General features: G+C 42.0%; 1 protein-coding gene across 1 annotated transcript; it reads right to left on the bottom strand.

Annotated features, from left to right (window-relative positions):
- Nucleotides 1-308: 308 nt before the first annotated feature.
- cmtm7 (CKLF-like MARVEL transmembrane domain containing 7) lies at nucleotides 309-22,459 on the bottom strand. Its single transcript, XM_048521191.2, has 5 exons — nucleotides 22,314-22,459; nucleotides 7,337-7,510; nucleotides 4,156-4,254; nucleotides 3,207-3,288; nucleotides 309-1,106 (listed from the first exon to the last, which is right to left on the bottom strand). The coding sequence occupies exons 1-5, from the start codon at nucleotides 22,398-22,400 to the stop codon at nucleotides 1,093-1,095; spliced, it is 456 nt and encodes a 151-aa protein (XP_048377148.1). The 5' UTR covers nucleotides 22,401-22,459; the 3' UTR covers nucleotides 309-1,092.
- Nucleotides 22,460-23,072: the final 613 nt, after the last annotated feature.

Below are 23,072 nucleotides of genomic sequence, written 5' to 3' on the forward strand. Positions count from 1 at the left end.
AAACTGTAGAACTGATCATGGACTTCAGAATGAAAAGAATAGAACACAAAACTTTTCTGAAGAAGGGTCTAGGCCCAGAACATCAGCCTTCCTGCTCCTCTGATGCTGCTTGGCCTGCTGTGTTCACCCAGCTCTACACCTTGTTATCTCAGATTCTCCGGCATCTGCAGTTCCTACTATCAAAAGAAAATGCATCTTGAAATAAGTCTTTATTCTTTTCAACTATTTAAACAAAACAGCTTTTTTCCCAAGCCCAACAGAGGTGGTACTCTGAGTTTTGTATCTTTGGTTGAGGTTGAGGTTTAAGATTTTGTCACAATCCGTCTTTATTAAATATTTTCAACAAATTTAAGTTACAAGGATATAAAATATCCATTACAAAGTCCCACATCAGGCTTGCAAAAGTCAATGAGCAATAAAAACCATCAGCTTTATACTATATATTGTTCGCTTCAGGCTTGCAAACACTTTAGTATCTCTTGTTTCACTGCATGAAGCAAACAAATGCGAGATGGAAATGATTGTTTTTTTCCCCCCCAAACTTTTACATATAATACATACAAATGATATGTAAAGGCACTTCATACTGGTGTTTTCAACTAATAGAAACACACTAAACAGAAGCATGTATGAAACACATTTCAGGGTCACAGAAGAAAGCTGCAAAAGCTTGTACACATGGCAAAATTATGATAAGTCAAATGCTATTCCCAACCTTGGATTTTAATCACATTTATTTAAAATTATAAACACTGTGGCTGTAATGATTGATTGAATTCCACATGTTTTAAAGAACATGCTAAAATCATGATGTGAATACTGGGTGGTAAAGCTGTAATACATTTCAATGGGACATTAAATTTTTATCCAAAGATTTCAATCCATTTTTCAACATTTTTGGTAGAATTGCTTAACACAGTTTTAAAAATATATAAAAATATTTAAATTCTTAGATAATGATACCATATGAATTATCAAGTCTTTTTTATGAAGTGAATCTTCAGACTTTAAAAGTCAAGCAGTAGAGACTCTGGGTCTTATATAAATTCAAAATGAACCAGCTTTGTCTTCTCAACATCCAGCATTGATCAGTTATACAGACACAGCTGTCAAAAAGAAAGGAAAAAAGGAATTTATTTTAAAAGTATTCACACAGTTAAGTCCTTACCACAATGAAAGCTATAAAATGTGCTTTCATTAAAAACACCTAAATTCTGAATTATTCATAAAAGGAATATAGATAAATCTTGACAGGACATAGTGGTCTTGGAGAATGTGAAGTCATCACTGATGTTGCACAAAATATTCATAGGAATCACTCCAGAGTAATGGAATTTCAGTTACATGGATAGATTGGAGAAGCTGGGACTTTTCTCCTTGTACAAGAATAATGAGAAGACATTTGAAAAAGATATTCAAACTCATGAATGGTCTGGACAGAGTAGCTACAGAGAACTGCTTCCACTGTTAGGAACATGGAGAATCAGAGGGCATAAATTTAAATTACCAGCAAAAGAATGAATGATGAGGAAAAACCTTTATTACAGGACAAGTGGTTAGGATCTAAATGCAATTTCTGATATTATAGTGCAGGCAGATTCAATCAAGGCTTTCAAAAAGGAATTGGATCATTTCCTGAAGAGAAAGTAACAACTTAGTGTTGTAGGGAAAGACAGTCAGTGGGTGAAATTAGATAAATTGCTCTTGGAGATAATTAAAAAAAAAGGACACAGCAATCTGATTGAGCTCTTTCTGTGGATTGATTTTTCCATGGAAGTATCAAGACAGTATAATGTAAGTTCACTAGATAGATTCCCGGTTTGATACATCACATCGGCTGGGCCTACTTCTCATGGAATTAAGATCACATGTGATTTCAGGCAGATTTATAAAATTGTTTCAGAGACAGTAGGAACTGCAGATGCTGGAGAATCTGAGGTAACACGGTGTAAAGCTGGATGAACACAGCAGGCCAAGCAGCATCAGAGGAGCAGGAAGGTTGACGTTTCAGGCCTAGACCCTTCTCCAGGCCTGAAACATCAGCCTTCCTGCTCCTCTGATGCTGCTTGGCCCGCTGTGTTCATCCAGCTCTACACTTTGACATCTCTTATTAAAAAATTGTTGCTAAGTTTGACAGGTAAGATGCTGGGAAGATGTTGCTCCCTGCTAGGAGGCTAGAACTAGGGGCTCACATTCTCAGAGTAAAGTGGCAAGCCATTTAGAAGGAGATGAACCACAAAATCGTTGTTATTGTATATGTTCAAGGCAGAGGTTAACAAAATTTTGGATACTCGGGAAATTAAAGGAAAAGAAGATAATGTGGAATTGAAGCGGATTAAATATGATAATATTGAATGTAGAACAGGCTCAAAGGAGGCACTGTCTCCTTCTGCTCCTACTTCTTAATGTCTTAACATCCAACTGAGCATGAGTTACCAACTGAAATTTGACAAATCGTTTTGCATCTAATCTGCAATTGCCTAAAATGAGATTTCTCTCGACTGCATGATCAAAGTGAAAAAGATATTCCATTCTTCAAAACCAGTATCCTTCACTTTAAACAGCACATTAATTTACCCAATTTGGTATTTAAATTAGTTCCTTTTTGTTAAATTTTAAGTTTGATCAAATTGGAAATCAAACACTTACACCCTAATTTTGTGAGATCCTGCATTAGTATGTGCATACACCCAGCAAGGATTCTAAAATCAGTCATCCAAATAACTCCATCCAAGTAACTCAATGGCTGCTTCTAAAATCAGTCTTGAGCTCAGTACCAAGGCAACTCAAAATAATTTGTCCAAGAATCTTCACTGTAGTATTGAGCTAAATGCACACACTGATCTCAAATTCCATTAGTATCAGCAATGTGTTAAGTCTATCACAAGTCCAACAAATGCTTTATCCATGCAATTCCATGCTGTAGGGGTTTGATGATGATGATGATATCCAGTACCTACTGGGAAGAGGCCTTGAGTGATTGTGGGATACTGATAGAATTTAGCTGAGCTCTGATAGCCTTCATGTTTCAGCAATCTGTTAACACTTGCCTATTCGGGTTCATACATGTACGACCATTTGAATGAAGTACTTCATGAGAGGGGATTATCAGCAACTTCAGGATGGGTAGGGGAGTTAATACAAGTGCTTGAAGGACAGGGGAAGAAAAATAACTTAGCATCTTCTGAATATAAAAAGTTCCTTACTTGATGGTTGAGGGACACGCCATGTCTTGTAGGATTGCCATGTACCAATACCGTACAGAACTGTCGAAGCAAAGCCAAAGAACTATAAAACAAAAGTGGTGTTAGGGCTTTTCTGTAGAAACCAAAACAAGGGAATTATTCTTAAGTCATGTATCCTCCTTTCTCCCGGTTAACTTGTGCTAAATTTTCTCAAATCAAACAGGAAAATGAAAAAGATAGAATAACCAGTCACAACCTTCCTTACATTCGTGAGAGGAGAAAGAAACTAACAATTTTTCCTCCTAGTTACTGTTTAATTACACTTCCATAATGCAATCTCATTGACAAATCAGGCTTAACTATGGGACTCTGATATCAAGCAACCGGTCAACAGACACTATCAAATTTCCCACAAAAACAATGGCTATTTGTGCCAAGTAAAGCAGTGCCTAGCATGAATAGAATCATAAAATACAAAAATTTACCAGGGGTTGTGATGGGTGGTGGATTGAGAAGGTGGGGTGGGGGTGTCAGGGAAATACCATTGTTAATAAGACGTAGTAAATACAGAAACACTAAAAAGGTGATTTTGAAACTAAACAAAATTGAAATGTGCAGGACATTTATGTAAAAATGTCAGACTTCAGAGTGGTGACTGTTCTTGCAGTAATTAGTGGGTACAGGAAATTTCCTTGCAAAGTGTAAAACGACACTTCGCACCTCAGTTTATTTGATGGACCCAAATCATAAACCATGATTAAGCTCAGCCAGGACATTCTCCAATAGTGGCTCATATCTAACGTCAGCTTGCATTAATGCAATACCAAGAATTTTCCCTTTTGAGCTGATTATTTTGAGCCAGCATATGGATTTGTAAACAAGGATTCTACTTTACTTTGACTAAAATCACTTGCATCATGTTCTAAAAATCTGACCTGCAAGAATTTTTAAAGCAAAAATTATTTCTTACCACCCCAGCTGCCAATCCAGCACTGCCAGCAGTCTTAGTTGCTCCAACAATTGAAGCAATTAACAGCAGAATTGTAGCAACAGCATAATGAAGAAATTCCTGTGTTAGAAGTACAACATTATGAATACAACACTGACAATAAACTGAAGAAGTTATACTGCAGATTCCACATGGCATGTTAATTACTTCAGACCTGTGCTGCACTAACTGCCCGTAAGACAAAGATATTAACTCCATGAAAAGGAGGTTAAAATTCTTCAACAGTTGCAGGTTACAATTCATTTTTAGTCAAGATATGCAGGCAGTTCTGGAGTAGGAAATGATCCAAACACACCAACATACACATACAGGATTACATAATTGTATACTTAAAGCACACTTTTAAAAATCTATTACAGGTGAAGGAAACAACCATCTCATGTTAATGTCAATGAATTACAGCCAACTATTAAGTAATACTGTGCTCTGTTCATTTTGTGAAAAATCCTAACCTATTACCTTTAGGATTTTTCACAAAATCAAAAGAGGACTGGATTACCTGTTAGAAAATTACTGCAAACAATTCTGATATATAAAAACAATGCAATATGACAATACAGGGTATGAAAGCACAGTGGTTAACCACCAAACCAGTATCCAGCAGCCTCAACGAATGACCCAGCGGCATGAGTTCAAATCCTAAAATATGCAAAAGTAAGTCAGAGGCTGGGGAATCTGCAAGGAGTAATGCACATCCGGCCTCCGTGAAGTCTGTCCAACACCTACACGATGCAAATCAGCAATGTGATGGAATATTTTCTATTTGCCTGGATGTGGCTCACTCCAAAAACAGAGGTATTTTAGCACAATCCAGAACAAGGCAGCCCACATGTGACTGGCACCACCTCAAACAATTTCGCCCTCCGCTACTGACACACCATGGCTACAAGTAAAACATGCAGTTCAAAAACCTTGAAAAGGTTTCTTTGACAGTAGCTTTCAAAGCAGAAACTCTACCGTTTAGAAGGAAATGTAGCACAGACGCATGGGAACAGTACCACATTCAAATTACGCACCACCACATCGTGGCACTCTCCTTGATTCTCACTGGGTCAAAAAATCCTAAAACTCCTTACCCAAACAATTATAGGAGTATCTTACACCATATGGTCTGTGTTTTAAAGGCAGTTCACCAACATACGCCGAAGGGCCATGATGAGTAGGCAATAAATCATGGCCTTGTCAGCAACACCAGCATTCCATGAATGACTAACTCAAAATCCATTATGTTGCATGTTGGTCCCAAAAGAACACCAGTATGGAAACTGCCGTCTTATTAAGGAGACACTGAGCTTTGCTGCCAAACAGCCTCAAGTGGCTGGACAAAATCTATGGCTATATTAAACAAAAAGAGAGCAGGGGACTTCAAGTATCCTGGCTAACATTTACCCTTCTGCAAATAGAGATAACAAAGTGTAGAGCTGGATGTACACAGCAGGCCAAGCAGCATCTTAGGAGCAGGAAAGCTGACATTTCGGGCTTAGACCCTTCATCAGAAATGGGGGGAGGGGAAGGGGGTTCTGAAATAAATAGGGAGAGAGGGGGGAAGTGGATAGAAGGTGGATAGAGGAGAAGATAGGTGAAGAGGAGACAAGCAAGTCAAAGAGGCGGGGATGGAGCTGGTAAAGGTGAGGAGGTAGGGAGGAGACAGGTCAGTCCAGTGAGTACAGACAGGTCAAGGGGGCGGGATGAGATTAATAGGTAGGAGATGGGAGGAGGGGATAGGTGAGAGGAAGAACAGGTTACGGAGGCAGGGACGAGCTAGGCTGGTTTTGGGTTGCCGTGGGGGTTGGCGGGGGGGGTAAGGGGAGATTTTGAAGCTTGTGAAATCCACATTGATACCATTGGGCTGCAGGGTTCCCAAGCGGAATATGAGTTGCTGCTCCTACAAACTTCGGGTGGCATTGTTGTGGCACTGCAGGAGGCCCAGGATGGACATGTCATCTGAGGAATGGGAGGGGGAATTGAAATGGTTTGCGACTGGGACGTGCAGTTGTTTATTGTGAACCGAGCGTAGGTGTTCTGCAAAGCGGTCCCCAAGTCTCTGCTTGGTTTCCCCGATGTCCAAACGGAGGCTTGGGGACCACTTTGCAGAACACCTCCGCTCAGTTCACAATAAACAGCTGCACTTCCCAGTCGCAAACCATTTCAACTCCCCCTCCCATTCCTCAGATGACATGTCTATCCTGGGCCTCCTGCACTGCCACAACAATGCCACCTGAAGACTGCAGGAACAGCAACTCATATTCTGCTTGGGAACCCTGAAGCCCAATGGCATCAATGTGGATTTCACAAGCTTCAAAAAGTTCCCCTCCCTCCACCGCATCCCAAAACCAACCCAGCTCGTCCCCGCCTCCCTAACCTGCCCTTCCTCCCACCTTAAGCCGCACCTCCATCTCCTACCTACTAACCTCATTCCACCCCCTTGACCTATCCATCCTCCCTCGACTGACCTGACCTATCTCCACCCTACCTCCCCAATTACACACCTTTACTGGCTCCATTCCCGCCTCTTTGACTTGTCTGTCTCCTCTTCACTTATCTTCTCCTCTATCCATCTTCGATCTACCTCCCCACTCTCCCTATTTATTTCAGGACCCCCTTCCCCTCCCCCATTTCTGATGAAGAGTCTAGGCCCAAAACATCAGCTTTCCTGCTCCTCTGATGCTGCTTGGACCGCTGTGTTCATCCAGGTCTACACCTTGTTATCTCGGATTCTCCAGCATCTGCAGTTCCTATTATCTTTGATATCCTTCTGCAAACATTGCTAAAGTGACTTTTTTTGATATTTGTCTCATTCATTTCCTGCAACCTTGCTTTGTCGTAATACTAAAATACTGGAGGCACTGGCTTGGTTTGGACCTTACGACATGTCTTTGCTTTTATATTATACATCCTTCCAAGCACAACAGCAGAATTTTAATTCTAAACCATAAGTTCAATTAATTGAAAAACAACAGTGCAACGTAAACATCAGATTTTATGACCAGCTTCTCAGACGCAGTTTCAAGCTGGGGTTCCCAAATACACTGACATTCCTCAAGTAGGTCACAGATACTTAATAAAAGTGAAAATGCATACTATGCCAAAAAAAAACTGGGTATTAACTTGATTGTTGAGTTACATAAACTTAAACACTTACTGTTAGTGACCAGTGAATGCAAGTGATTTTCAGATGAAGTCTTGTGAAGTAAATGGTGTAAAAGACCAAAGCCATAACAAAAAACCAGATGGTCACAACTTCAAAGTAGCGGTAAGTTGAGCTGCCCGTTCCATCTGACAACCTTATACACAGGAATGCTATGAATACCACAATCTGAAAAAAGGAACAGTGTGCATTGAATTGAATTGAACATCTTGGCACTTTTCGCAACAAATGAATGGCATTCAAATATTGTGAACCTTAGCAATTTTGATCAGTGTTTAGATTATAATTTAAAAATAGGATTGATTCTTATAGGGTTCCGAGTAATGAATGCTTGATGAGATTTACGGCAGAATTATAGAAAAGATCCAACAAGACCTAACTCAACATCAGGAGCATTTTGCTGCATCTTTTACATATTTGCTAAGTAGTGAGATCAGCACCTGACTGGGAACACTGAGCTGTCAATTAAAGGGGCATCGTGGCTTGTTTAGTGCCAAATTAATGCCATCATTCATTTCATTAATATTCAGCTTCCTATCTGATCAAACGTGCCGATCAAACTCCATGGGAATCTGAGCAGGTACTTATAAGCTTCAGCTCACTGTGGGCTGCAAAGAGCTTCCACTATGCTCAGCACCAAATAGCATCTCAGGACATGACCCATGGGTACGAGCCAGGTCCACAGACAGGGTTATCTGATATTTTCTAACTCCTTACAACCATCATGGCACCGCTCCAATACATGTGCAGGCCACTCAGGAACTACAGACCTACACTTCAGGGCGCATGAGCAATAGGGATTGGACCAGGATGCACCTCAGAGCAGTTCACTTCCTCTCTTAGAGCTTGAGCACTTAACTCTAGCTGCATATTCAAAGCATCCGTACTTTATCATGCCAATGCCATGACTGTTGATAGCACACGGTCACCAGTTCATCATTTGCTACATGTACCAGCTGCCTTTGCAGCAAACACACAAACATTTGTTCAACCAAATGTACCATCTTGGATACTGGGTGGGGGAACAGACCCCAGTTCAGTCACTGGAACAGCTGTTGGTCAGGGAATCCATTACTGTCATTCACAAATATAGTCCATACTCCAGGCGTTCAAACACAGTCAGCCAGCAGCAATCTACGTCTTTTTTTGCCATCAAAACTGACCTCAATGATTTTTGCCACTGCAAAAGGCAGCACCTGCTAGCAGTGAAATATAAGGTTTCACTGCACTTTTAACCTCTTGACTTTTTACACTTTGAAATAAATGTCATATCCATTGTGAAATTCACTTCGAAGTCTCTTGAACACCAATTTCCAATTAGAGCTATCCAGGAATCAGCTATCACAATGTATGTAGTAAAACCTAAACTTTAGTTTTGGGAGCTAGTAAATATTTCCAGAAGTCTTTGTGAACAGGATGCAAGCAAACTCGTAGCTCTGTTGTACTAATAAACATAGCTTAAAAATCAGGGTAAACCATGCAGTAAGCATTCCTCACCGTCACACAGTGGAGAGAAAATGGCTTAGTGGAATAATTACTAGACTCTTAATCCAGAGACATAGGTTACATTCTTGAGGACTCAGATTGAAATCCCAGGTGAAACTTGAACTCAGTTTATAAACAAATCTGGAATTAAGATTTTAATAATGATCATGAAACTGGTGTTGATTGTGAGAAATATCTATCTCGTTCTCTACTACTCCCTTTAGGGGAGGAACCTGCTGCTCATAATAACTCCAGACACACAGCAACTCACAATTAACTGGGCAATTAGGGATGGACAAAAAGCAGCAGCCTAGCCAGTGATGCCCATATCCCGTGAATAAATCCAAAAAAAAACACCTCAACAATAGGGATAATGTTACACTATAAGAGAGGCGTCTATAGGTTCAGCTTGTCTAAACTACAAACTGTGGAGACCAGTTTTTGCCTCGGAATGGTAACAGCAGATTCTCGACAAGTGAAGATCACCAGAAGGCTTATTTTGTTAGTCGTTGGCAAGATGAGATTGTAGCAGTTGTCTGTATCTTTGGATATTAAAAGTAAGTAGCTATGGAGACAATGGATGAGCAATCTTTGAAGAATTCTTAGATCTGGAAAAGTTCCAGAGGATCAGGAAACTGCTAAGTGCCTTTATTACAAAAGGGAAAGGGACAAAAAAAGGCAACCATAGGCCAGTTAACATCAGTTATTGGGAAAACAGTGGCATCTATTATAAAGGATACACAAACTTTGTTTTAGCCAGCCCCTTATGAATTGACACTCTCCATAAACTGGAAAAAATTATACATCCAAAATAACGCAACATTTATCATATTATTCTTTCCAATAACGACGGCTATTTAATTTATCTCAATATAGATATACTTAGGGGTGGCACAACGGTTAGCGCTGCTGCTGCCGCCTCACAGTGCCAGGAACCTGGGTTCGATTCCAGCCTCAGGCGACTGTCTGTGTGGAGTCTGCACATTCTCCCCGTGTCTGCGTGGGTTTTCTCTGGGTGCTACAGTTTCCTCCCACAGTCCAAAGATATGCAGGTTAGATGGATTGGCCATGCTAAATTGCCTGTAGTGTTCAGAGGTGTAAATTAGGTGGGATGCTCTGAGGTTCGGTGTGGACATGTTGGACTGACGGACCTGTTTCCATACTGTAGGGCTTCTATGATTATTGTTCAATTGAACAGCCGGATGAAACACCAATAGTTGATTCAATTTCAAGTCAATTTCTCCTCAAGTACCATGACCTACCACAACGTCTGAGTAATTATCTGAAGGTGACAATGGGAAGACTCGCTACCAATAAGTTAAGGCAAAGTTGCATTCTTAATTAAGTGATTTATGCTGTAAATAAAGTATAACAGTGATGTCTATACCCCCTGCATTACATTTCTATCACTTAGTGCCGTTTTTACAATATGTGGACCTCTTGATTATCCAAAATGTTTGATCAACCAGCACTCTCCTGGTCCCATAGGTGCTGGTAAATAAAAAAACATTTATAGCAGTAGCAGAGCATTTAGTAATACATAATATGATCATTAGAATCAGCATGGCTTCATGAAAAGGATATCAAGTTGCATAAATGTACTAATTCTTTGGAGGTGGTAACAAACATGATAGATAAAGAGAAAGTGGTCATTGTAATATTTTTGGATTTTCAGAGAAGGTACCACACATTAGGCATAACAGCCCATGTTGTTGGAGGCAGTATATTAGAATAATAGAGGAATTGCTATCGAATAGATGTCAGAGAGTTGGGACAAAGAGGGTACTTTCAAGGGATGTCAACCCTTGTAATGAGTGCTATGCTACAGTGATCATTGCTGGGGCTACAATTATTTATAATGTATATTAAATGACTTATTTGAGGAATGTGAAAGTGTTACAGCCAAGTTTGTGGATGACACAAAGAGGTGGGAAGGCAAGTGACAATGATCATGAGAGTCTGTGGAGGGACAGAGGCAGGCTTAGTGAGCGGACAAATACTTGATAGATGGAATACACTACAGGCAAAAGTGAGGCTATGCACTTTGGCAGGAGTTGAATGTTACTTAAATGGAAAAAGACTGCAGAAAGCTACAGAACAGAGGGGTTTGGGAGTCCTCATCCATGAATCACAAAAAGCTAGCTTCTGAGTTCAGTGAGTAATAGGAAAGCGAGTGGAATATTGGCCTTTATTCTAAAGGGAATGGAGTATAATAGTAGGGAGGTTTTCCAAAAAGACTCAAGGCACTAGTCTGACCACAGCTGGGATTCCGTTAACAGTTTTGGGCCCTTTCTCTAAGGAAAGATGCATGGTCATTGGAGACAGTCCAAGATAAGGTTCGCTAGGTAGGTTGATAACAGGAATACAGAGACGCTGTCTACAAGGAGAAGTTAGTCTGTACTCAATGGACTATAGAAGAATGAGAGGGAAATCTTATTGAAACATATAAAATTCTTGGGAGATTTGACGGGATAGATGCAAAAAGGCTGTTTCCTCTTGTGGGAGAGTCTAGAACCAGATGGCATAACCTCAGAATAAGCGATCGCACATTTAAGACTGACAGAGGTGAGAAGAGATTTCGTCAGAGGGTAGTGAACCAGTGGATTTTTTTTTAAAAACAGAACACTGTTGATTGTGAGTCATTAAGCCTATTCAATGCTGAGATTTTTAATTCGTAAGGGAATCAAGAGTCATGAGGACAAGGCAGGGAAGCACAGTTGAAAATAATCAGATCAGCCATGGTCTCACTGCAGCAGACTTGATGACCTACTTCTGCACTTGCGTGTTATGGTCTAATGATTGTTGGTGACTGAAAAGGTCAATTTTTGATCTGCAGGCTTGAGTAGTTAGGGAACAGGAAGTACCGTTGTGAAAGGGCTCTGGTAGAAATAGATTTCATTTATCATCTGCATTTCACTGCAATAGCCTCATGCATGTTTCAAACTTGCATGTTGTTTTCCTGGATTTTGTGTGCCAGCCGTCTCTACCAGCAATCTCCTGTTCCATTGGTCAATATTAATAAGAGTGGGCTATCTTTTCAGCTATTAAGATGAATCATTTACAAAGTGCAGCTGTGACAATACTATGGCTTTAAAAAGTGTATTATGTCCTTTTCTAAAAGGACAGGCTGAGACAGTGGTAATGAGCAGTCTGCTCAAAGCAAATAAAGTAAACACCTTGTGAGGCCTTGAGGATTTTTTTTGTTGACAAGTTGGAACAATAGGAGCAGCCTGCATGGGTGGGGGTCACGCTCCTACAGACCCAGGGTTTCAGCTTTTATTAGCTGCTAAGGTTTTCTCTCTCTCTCAAGTTCTCTCTCTCTCCCTCCTACACAGATTTTCTCTTGATATATTTTCCCCTCCTGGATTGTAGATTTGCATGTGAGACAATCTATTTTACTGAACTTGCCTTTGCCAAAGGTGTAGAACATAGAACATAAAACATAAAACACTACAGTGAGTACAGGCCCTTCAGCCCTCGATGTTATACCAACCTGTGAAATAAAACTGAAGCCCATCTAACCTACACTATTCCATTATCATCCAAATGTTTATCTAATGACCATGCAAATGCCCCTAAACTTGGCGAGCCTACTACTATTGCAGGAAGGGCATTCCACGCCCTCACTACTCTCCGAGTAAAGAACCTACCTCTGACTTCTGTCCTATATCTATCACCCCTCAATTTAAAGCTATGTCCCCTCGTGCTAGCCATCTCCATCTGAGGAAAAAGGCTCTCACTGTCCACCCTATCTAATCTTCTGATCATCTTGTATGTCTCTATTAGGTCACCTCCTAACCTCCTTCTCTCTAACAAAAACAGCCTCAAGTCCCCTCAGCCTTTCCTCATAAGACCTTCCCTCCATACCAGGCAACATCCTGGTAAATCTCCTCTGCACCCTTTCCAATGCTTCCACATCCTCCCTATAATGCCGGCGACTAGAACTGTACGCAATACTCCAAGTGCAGCCGCACCAGAGTTTTGTACAGCTGCAACACAATCTCATAGCTCCAAAACGCAATCCCTCTACCAATAAAACCTAACACACCGTACACCTTAACAGCCCTATCAACCTGGGTGGCAACTTTCAGGGATCTATGCAGATGGACACCGAGATCTCTCTGCTCATACACACTATCAAAAATCTTACCATCAGCCCAGTATTCCTGTTACTCCTTCCAAAGTGAATCACCTCAGACTTTTCTGTATTAAACTCCATTTGCCACCTCTCAGCCCATCTCTGCAGCTTATCTATGTCCCTCTGAAACCTGCAACATCCTTCCGCACTATTCACAACTGCACCGACTTCAGTGTCATCCGCAAATTTACTAACCCATCCTTCTATGCCCTCATCCAGGTCATTTTTATAAATGACAAACAGCAGTGGCCCCAAAACAGATCCTTGCAGTATACCACTAGTAACTGAACTCCAGGATGCACATTTCCCATCAACCACCACCCTCTGTCTTCTTACACCTAGCCAATTTCTGATCCAAACCACTAAATCACCCTCAATCCCATGACTCCTTATTTTCTGCAACAGCCTTTCATGGGGAATCTTATCAAACTCTTTACTGAAATCCATATACACCACAGCAACCGCTTTAGCCTCATCCACCTGTTTGGTCACCTTCTCAAAGGACTCAATAAGGTTTGTAAGGCACGATCTACCCTTCACAAAACTGTGTTGCCTATTCCTAATCAAATTATTCCTTTCTAGATGATTATAAACCCTCTCTCTCATAATCCGTTCCAACACTTCACCCATAACCAAAGTGAGGCTCACTGGTCTGTAACTACCAGGGTTGTCTCTACTCCCCTTTGTGAACAAGGGGACATTTGTGATCCTCCAGTTTTCTGGCACTATTCCTGAAGATAATGACGACATAAAGATCAAAGCCAAAGGCTCTGCAATCTCCTCCCTAGCTTCCCAAAGAATCCTAGGATACATTCCATCCTGCCCAGAGACTTATCTATTTTCACATCTTCCAGAACTGCTAACACCTCCTCCTTGTAAACCTTAATCCTGTCTAGTCTAATAGCCTATATCTCAGTATTCTCCTTGATAACATTGTCAATATTCACACAGGAGAAAGACAAAAAAAAAATTCATTTAGTGCATCTCTTATCTCTTCAGACTCCATGCACAACTTCCCATTACTGTCCTTGACTAGCCGTAATCTTACTGTAGTCATTCTTTTATTCCTGACATACCTATAGAATGCTTTAGGGTTTTCCTTGATCCTACCTGCCAAAGACTTCTCATGTCCCCTCCTGGCTCTTCTTAGCTCTCTCTTTAGGTCCTTCCTGGCTAACTTGTAACTCTCAAGCGCCCTAACTGAGCCTTCACACCTCATCTTTACATAAGCATCCCTCTTCCTCTTGACAAGAGTTTCAACTTCTTTGGTAAACCACAGTTCCCTCGCTTGACCACTTTCTCCCTGCCTGACGGTACATACTTATCAAGGACACACATTAGCTGCTCCGTGAACAAGCTCCACATTTCTATTTCATTTTTATTTCAGAACCCTCTTCGATGAAGGGTCTAGGCCTGAAACGTCAGCTTTTGTGCTCCTAAGATGCTGCTTGGCCTGCTGTGTTCATCCAGCTCCACACTTTGTTATCTAAGCTCCACACTTCAATTGTGCCCAAACCCTGCAGCTTCGTTCTCCATCCTATGCATCCTAATTCTTGCCTAATCGCCTCATAATTGCCTTTCTCCCAGCTATAACTCTTGCTCTGCAGTATATACTTATCCCTTTCCAAGGCTAAAGTAAACATAACTGAATTGTGGTCACTATCACCGAAGCGCACACCTACCTCCAAATCTAACACCTAGCCTGGTTCATTACCCAGAACCAAATCCAATGTTGCCTCACCTCTTGTTGACCTATCTACATACTGTGTCAGGAAACCCTCCTGCACACATTGGACAAAAACTGACCCATCTAGAGTACACTAACTGTAGCATTTCCAGTCAATACTTGGAAAGTTAAAGTCCCCCATAACAACTACCCTGTTACTTTAACTCCTATCCAGAATCATTTTTGCAATGCTTTACTCTTCATCTCTGGAACTTCTCAGGGACCTGTAGAAAATGCCCAACAGGGTGACCTCTCCTTTCCTGTTTCTAATCTCAACCCATACTACCTCAGTAGATGAGTCCACATCAAACGTCCTTTCTGCCACTGTAACACATTAAAGACACGATGAAAACACTCCAGCAGTCACATTTGTTTTCCATACAGAAGCAATGGATTTGACCCAAACAAGACAGGAATGATGTAAATTGTTCAGTACACTTGAGTTTTGGTTGAGATGCATAGTGAATGGTTTTGCCAGACATGCCACGATAAGAACTGAAAGGACTGCGAATGCTGTAAATCAGGAACAAAAAGGAAGTTGCTGGTAAAGCTCAGGAGGTCTGGCAGCATCTGTGAAGGAAAAAGCAGTTAATATTTCAGGCCCAGTGACCCTTCCTCAGAACTTTGTGCCACAAAAGGAAGCTACAGAAGCTGTTGGACTTAGACAGTCAATTGTCTATGTCCTTATCAACAATAGCAATATTTGTGATAGAATAATACCTCAAAACGATTCAATATTTTTTGACTGACACAATAGAAGGACATACCCTCCCATAGTTGCAATGTCCCATTCTCGACACCACTTCGGCTCAGCCATAGCAAACATACAAAATAGGCATTGATTCCTCGTTTCCTCATAAATAAGACTGAAGAGAGACTGGTTGAGGATCTGAAAAGCCAACACAAGTCCCCTCCCTCCCTATTTATTTCAGAACCCTCTCCCCTCCCCCTTTTCTGATGAAGGGTCCAGGCCCGAAGCATCAGCTTTTGTGCTCCTAAGATGCTGCTTGGCCTGATGTGTTCATCCAGCTTCACACTTTGTTATCTCAGATTCTCCAGCATCTGCAGTTCCCAATATCTCTCTCCAGTTTGTAATCTTAGTCCTTATGGGAAAACTTTTTTCACTCTTACGTTCATATACAAAGAAACAGAACTAGAATATTAGGTGAGAAATTTCTAGAACAAAAGTTACAGAGTGTTGGATTTTCCAGGGGTGGCTATTTCACCAAGACTGCCACTCCAGCCCTTCATTTTTCTTTAACCAAAAGGAAAGAGATCACATTTCTGACAGGAAATTCTCCTCAGGGCTCCTTCTGAAATTTCGAGCCTAATTCCATTCTAACAGTCCTCTCATTGCAACGGATGGCAAGCTGTGGGAGGATGTGGAGGTCATGGGGATTTATGGTTGGGTCTGGTGGGGCTAAGGAGGGGGTTATCTTAATCTGAGTTTTGGGAAGGAAAGGATATTTAATAGTCTGATTTTTCCAATTACGCCAGAGCCATCTGAAGTGTACTGATTGTAATGAAATTAACCAGCTGGACCTCACAGAATATGAGCACCCTGACTGGACAAGTTAACAGGCCCAATCAGGGAGCCCTGGCTGACAGATAAAAGGACAAATGTCAGCAGTTCTGGCACTTTTGAGGGCTGACTCTGAATGAGGCAGCACTACAGGCAAGAGCTCTACACGTGTAAATAAAAGGCGACATGGTGACAACATAGTGGCCACTGTGGACCTATTTTGGTAGCAACAGGAGCAAAGAAGAAATTGTTCACAACAGTCATCTTGGAACTGGCAGTAAGCATTTCTTACATCATACCTTTATTTGGGAAGCTTGACTCGTTCAACCTTGCCGTCAAGATCCTTATGTGTGGAAAGAATATTTTTCTGCGCAAATGACATTGTGTTAGATGAAAAGCTGTGATTGTCCTGACATCATGTGGGGTCGCAGCCTTTTCTGTTACGAGGAGCCTAACTCTCCCTTGGGCACCAAATACTAAAACCGTTCAAGAATAGTTCATAGACAGACATGGTTAAGAAACACTGCAACCCTAAGCCTCCTCTAATTCTGAGATGCTGTTGTTTTTATTTGTCAATTTGAAAACCAGAGGAATCAGTAACGGGATTTTTGACTCTTAATATGAATAGCAGAAGGACGTGGTTTTGTTTGTGGACAACAATAGAAAAACTGTGCATCCTTTGCGATACACGGTGTTCTGGAAGCATTAGTTACAGATAGTGGGCCATCGCTTACCAGCGGAGAATTTGAGTATTTTCTTTCTAAAAATCGAATGAATTCAAGATAAGGACAGCTCCATACCGCCCCTCATCCAACGGCCTGGCAGAAACAGCAGTGCAAAAGTCAAAATTTAAAGGCAGGCTTGAAAGAACACCCTACAGCTTCGCTAGATACCGATCTGTCACAGTTCCTATTTGATTATAGGACCACCGTATATACAGCTACAGGGATAGCTCCAGCAGAGTTGCTGACAGGAACAAGACTCTGCACCAGGTTAAACTTGACATTCCCAGACCTGGATGAGTAGGTAAAACAGCATCAAGAATCATACCATCCCTACAATGTGGAAACAGGCCCTTTAGCCCAATAAGTCCAAACCGACACAAAGAGCATCCCACCCAGACCTATCCCCTTAATTCACACCTCCCTGAACACTACGGGCAATTTAGCATGGCCAATCCAACTATCCTGCACATCTTTGGACCGTGGGAGGAAACCGGAGCACCCGGAGGAAACCCACGCAGACACGGGGAGAACTCCACACAGACAGTTGCCAGAAGGTAGAAGTGAACCCAGGTCCCTGGCACTGTGAGGCAGTAGTACTAACCACTGAGCCACCTTGCCACCCTTGTCGACAGCAGACACAAGACTCTGCCAAGCGACAGACTACTCAGTTTGGTGCAAAAATCACAGTGAACATTCTGCATGGGTAAGAGACATACTCAACATAAGGGCAGGCCCAGTGTCATATAATATTTGGGTAGGTCCTGAACACATGAAAGCCACAAGATTTGCAAACTGTGCGGGAGCAAACTGTGCCCTGCCCCAATAGCAGTCAGAAAGGCTACCGGAAACGGAGTTCAGCCTAGCTCAAGGTTTTTGAGAAAACCAGAAACTCGAGTTGTTGACTTGCTTGCTGAGCTGGTAAGTTTGTTCACAAGCTTTTTGTCACAATACTAGGTAACACCAGTGTGCCTCCAGTGAAACAACGGTGTTGTGTCCTGCTTGCTATTTGTGTTTCAGTTTACTTTGGTAGGTGGCATCACTTCCGGTTCTGGACTGGTTAGTACGTGGGGTTCAGCTCTACATGTTTGTTAATGGAATGCCAGTTTGAGTACCAGGTCTCCAGGAATTCTCCTGTCTTTCTTGGGTTGGCATTGCCCTAGTCTGTCCATGAGCATTGAAATGAGTGATAATTGGTCACGTCTATTGGTTGCTAGCTGGTGTCCATGAATTCTGATGGCTAGTTTCCACCTGGTCTGCTCCATGTAATGGTTTTGGCAATCTTTGCATGGTATCATGTGATTAACATTGGTTCTGTTAATTGTGGTTGTTGAATCCTTTATTCTCGTCAGCAACAGTTGAAGTATAGCTGCTGGTTTGTAGGCTACCATGATTCCTAGGAGGAGGAGTAATCTGATGGTCATTTCAGATGTGTTCTTAACATATCAAAAGGTGACTACTGTTTCTAGATGTGCTGTCTTCCTGTTGTGTAGGTGTTGGCAGGCTATGCTTTTTGGGTAACCATTATTTCTAAAGACACCATATGTGTTCTTCCTTGGCTTTGCGCAGTTCCAGTGTGCTACAGCGAGTTGCTGCTTGCTTGAACAGTGTTTTGCTGCAGCTCTATTTGTGGCTATTGGGATGATCATCAGGTTTCACAAACATCAACTAGGTACCAAGAGGCATGTTCAACTATCACTCATTTCAATACACATGGACAAAGAGGGACACCAATTCAAATGGCCATCCTAGGACAAGACAACCAAAGACACAGAATTCCTGGAGGGCTGACACAAACCAGAACTCCACTAACCATGTAGAGTTGAACCCACGTACTGACCACTAAAGGAACAAATCCGCAAGGTGATGTCACCCACCCCAGCAAACCAAGACACATAAATAGCAAGCAGGACGGAACACCAACGGTTCACCGCAGGTGCACTCATCATGTTCCCTAGTAATGTGACAAAATGTTTGTAAACTTACCAGCTCAACAAGCAAGTCAACAGCTTCAGCCTGTCAAGCATTGAGTCCTCTGAATTGGAGATAAACATTTTAGCCACCCTGACACCTTTGCCACCAGAAGATGAGTGAAATTTTACTGAGGCACTCCACCCACATCAGACACAGTCTGGAGGAACGTGATCCAGTGCTAAAGTGCACCAGAAGGCTCTCTAAGAAAAAAGTATGATCTATGTCCACTGACTTAAAAAGGGAGAAATGTAGCAAATATAACATGGTCAGCCGGCTGGGCCTTATAGAATGAGTTCCTTGATAGGACCAGATTAACAGCCCCAATCAGGAAGCACTGTCTGAGAGATAAAGAGAAAATAAGAGAGGTACTGGCACTTAAGAGAGCTGACTCTGAGGCAATACTAGAGGCAAGAACTCCGTGTAAGTGAAGGGTGATCTGGTGACAGGATACCAGTCTCTGCGGAGCTATTTCATGAAGTCTCCAATTTTGAGACTGAGGATTCTATACACAGTGGAATCGCCCACAAGCAAAATTCAATTGGAGTTCATTCACTGAAAAGAATCAAAATGGAGGGCAGCGTTTCATGCTCTGAATCATTGCATGATTACCTCTGCTGTAGTTTAGGTGAACAAGCAGTTCTCCTATGACACTATAGTTGCGCTCTTGTGCAAACTCACACTATAGAACATCACCTGAAAGGAAAACCACGATATTATACAGTAGAAATTTTGCATTATCCAAGCAGTGTCCACTATTCATCAATCGCATTATAGCCAATTCGCGTTAATAAAACATGCATTATAGCAGAAATACCTGAATGACAGACTGAATACATTGTTGTGTGTTTGGAAACGGATGTATATCCCCACTGTCAGGCTATTCTTTTGCCTCTTAAACCATTATCATGAGTAAAGTGGAGAAAAAGGCTGACTCCTGAACATACAATTTGCTCAGCAGCTTAAGAGACTAGCTGTTGACGAAGCAAACACAGCACGCAATCTAGATTCTGTCTCCCAAAGTGCTTTTCAGCAGACAATACCAAATGTCTCGGTGAGACTACAAACATAACATATAGAATTGTGTTGTGTTGGCTTCACCTAGTACAACAATCATGGGCCAAATATTTCACTCCCTCAGGTGGCAATAAGAATGGTGAGTGAGTGTTATTTGGGCGAAGTCCAAAAATCAGATAATCATGACAAACTTTTGTAATTATTCATTCCTTGGCATTAGGTGGCGAGAAGCCAATTAATAATTATTCACAATTTTTCAACACACAACTCATCAGGAATACTCACTGGCCCATCACTTCACCCAATGCAGTGACAAAGCTTCAGCTTCATAGGTCGCACTTTAACAGACAGGGTCAGGCAGTAGATTCTGTCTTACAGTCATACTTTAATGCAGAAGGCAACCAGGCAGCTTGAGGCAAATAGGGTCTGCAGCTTACAAAGCAAACCAACTGGAAGGGAAAGGACAGGAATGCTTAATGGGGGAAGGTTGTCAGCCGATACCAAAATCAGTCCAGATGCCATTTCTACTCCAGGATGTTTGGCCCCCATTAGAGAGACTGTTGGTCAGATGCTAGTCTAGAGATCATCGTCATTTTGATTGGGGATTGGGCTACAGTCCTGGAAGTTAAGCAAAATCAGTCTGAGCGTTGCTAATTAGTCTGAGGGACTAACTGGATTACATTGCAGTTGTCCTCCAAAGTCTGTCTGGGAATAGGCCATCATAAGGAGTGAATCGTAAAAAAGCAAGTATTTCAATTCAGCAGTTAATACAGAAAGCACTGCATCATTGCCCTTTTAGGTCTGGAGACCTTATTGAATTCAATAAAAGTTCACCTGCACAGTTTTTGTCACTACTGTTTTTCAGTGTGACCTGAGCTAGGTGCTGGAGAAATTCTACCCGAAACACCTGCAGGTATTGAAACAAAGATTCTGAGGAGGCTTAAGAGTAGATGTGGAAAGGTTGTTTTCCCTGTGGGAGACTGTACGACCAGACCATATAGTCTCAGGCTAGGGGGTCATCCATTTAAAGCAGATATGAGGAATTTATCCTTTGCGGGTAGTGAATCTGTGGAATTCTTTACTGTTAGGGACTTTGGGGCTGGGTTAAGTATATTCAAAGGTGGAATGCACAGATTTTCAATCACCCAGGGAATCAAGGTTGTGGGGAAAAGGCAGGCAAGTAGAGTTGTGGATTATCAGTTCAGCCGGGCTCTTCGTGTTTGAGAGAGTTGACTCGAAGAGCTGAATAGTTGACTTTCGTTCCGGTAACTGTTATTTGTTTGCAGTAGAATTTCTCTAGCACTTAGTGCAGGTCTCACTGAAGAACAGGAGCGTGATGGGGACAACAGCTCCGTTGAGCTTTTGAGTTGCAGAGGTCTTCGTGTCAACCACTTCGCAGGTAACAGGTTAAGCTATTACAGCTACAGTACCTCACACAAACAAGGCAGGCTACAAAGTTTCGCATGACGTGAAGCCGCCTTTTGACTCGGATCAGATGAAAAACTAACCACAATCAGCCTCCAAAGTAGACGAGGTAAACAGTAACGGTTTAAGACAGCATCGCCTGTTGCACTGGCGACCCCAGTGATTTACACCTTTTCTGAAAGAGGGGTACCCCCAAAGATAGACTCTAGGGCACTTTACGGCAATACGAGTGACAGTTGAGAGTTTCAGAGGGGTACACTGAGGGGAGCAGGTTGTGTGGAGGCATCGCCTGACTCTGCGAGGTTTAAGCGCCACGAGCAGCGAGAGACAGCAGCGGCTGAGGGTGGGAGCCCTAACCAAACGATGTGACAGTGCAGTGTGAAAGGAGTACACTGTGGGGGGGGGGGGGGGGGGGGTTGCAGTGATGGCTGCGCAGGCCAGTTCCGTTAGACTTTAACTTTTGAAAACAGAGGGGAAACATTAAGCTTGTAAACTGAAAGTCAACATTTGAAATGTGGGTTTTTTTTGGCGGGATACACATTTACAGTCCGGAGATCTCAAATCGGTTTAATGAAAGACTCAATTTATTCAAAGACGCCCGAGAATTACGTTGACAAACCAGTTTTTGTCAAACTAAAAACATCTTGGTTTATTTATGGAATTGCTTCTTTTTAAAAAAAACTTGCAGAAACGGGAAGACTTTTATACTATCTCCATCTCGGTGGAAAATGTATTTCGAGATGTGTCCACGCAGAACTGCGTTTTCATAAATCCTTGTTGGATAAACATGTCCTCGATGACTGTTTCTGAGCAGCGGCATAACTTTATATAAAATAACAGTTTCAGTTGTCCCGCGGCACGTTAGTGCTGGCAGAAGAGACCCTTAAATACATTTTCAGGCAGAACACCACCACAGACAGCGACATGAAGAGGGTGCGGACACCAAATTAACATACGGAACCTACCGCTTGTACAATCTTGAAAATGCCAGAAACGGACTTGGCGTAATTTAGGTCTACGAAGCCGCTGTCTGTATTCCTGGTCTCCTCCATCCTCCCCGTCAAAGCGCCAAACTCTTGTCAGTCAGTGACCGCACCCTCCCTCAGTAATTCGCTGAGTGAAATAAAGCCCACACCCTCCCCTTGACTGACAGCTACTCCAACCTACTGATTGGCTCAGGGTCCGGCAATCTTCAACATCTGGCTGAGCCTTTCCACCGTGAGGGGCATACATTTTATTCAATATCTCACCTCGTTCCGTTTAGTTAACTTTTCTAACTGTGGTGGGCAGCGTTTCACTGATGTGCTACTTTTTTTTCAGTGCACCATGTGAACTCCTTTTTTCTTGCTCATTGTTCAGGTGTAAAAAAGTTACTCAGTCGTATTTACTGCATCAGTCAATACTGAAATGCAAACGGATGGGTGTTGTCCTTTTCAAAGGCCTCAGCAACACATGAAAACTTTAGTAGCTCATCGCTGCAGGTGAAACAGCTCTAGGAAATAATAAACAAGTGCATTTACACAAGCGCTTTACAAAAAACGAAGTACTTTTTGAAGCGTAATCACTGTTACGATGCAGATTACATGGTATGGTAATTGTTAATGACTACCAATCAACTTCTTTTTCTCACAGTCACAGCAAAAAGAAATATACATTTGCATTAGAGATAACACAGTGTGGAGCGGGATGAACACAAGCAGCATCTGAAGAGCACAAAAGCTGAC

Source organism: Stegostoma tigrinum, chromosome 2 (genome assembly GCF_030684315.1).
Source record: "Stegostoma tigrinum isolate sSteTig4 chromosome 2, sSteTig4.hap1, whole genome shotgun sequence".
NCBI classification, from domain to species: domain Eukaryota; kingdom Metazoa; phylum Chordata; class Chondrichthyes; order Orectolobiformes; family Stegostomatidae; genus Stegostoma; species Stegostoma tigrinum.

What these genes read in the sequence shown, in the direction of transcription:
- cmtm7 (XM_048521191.2), bottom strand. Translation starts at nt 22,400, where the DNA reads ATGGAGGAGACCAGGAATACAGACAGCGGCTTCGTAGACCTAAATTAC. An exon ending in TTTTCAAGATTGTACAAGCG is followed by an intron (nt 7,511 to 22,313) that starts GTAGGTTCCGTA and finishes TCCTTTTTTCAG; the next exon opens with ATTGTGGTATTCATAGCATT. An exon ending in CTGGATTGGCAGCTGGGGTG is followed by an intron (nt 3,289 to 4,155) that starts GTAAGAAATAAT and finishes TTTGTTTTATAG; the next exon opens with TTCTTTGGCTTTGCTTCGAC.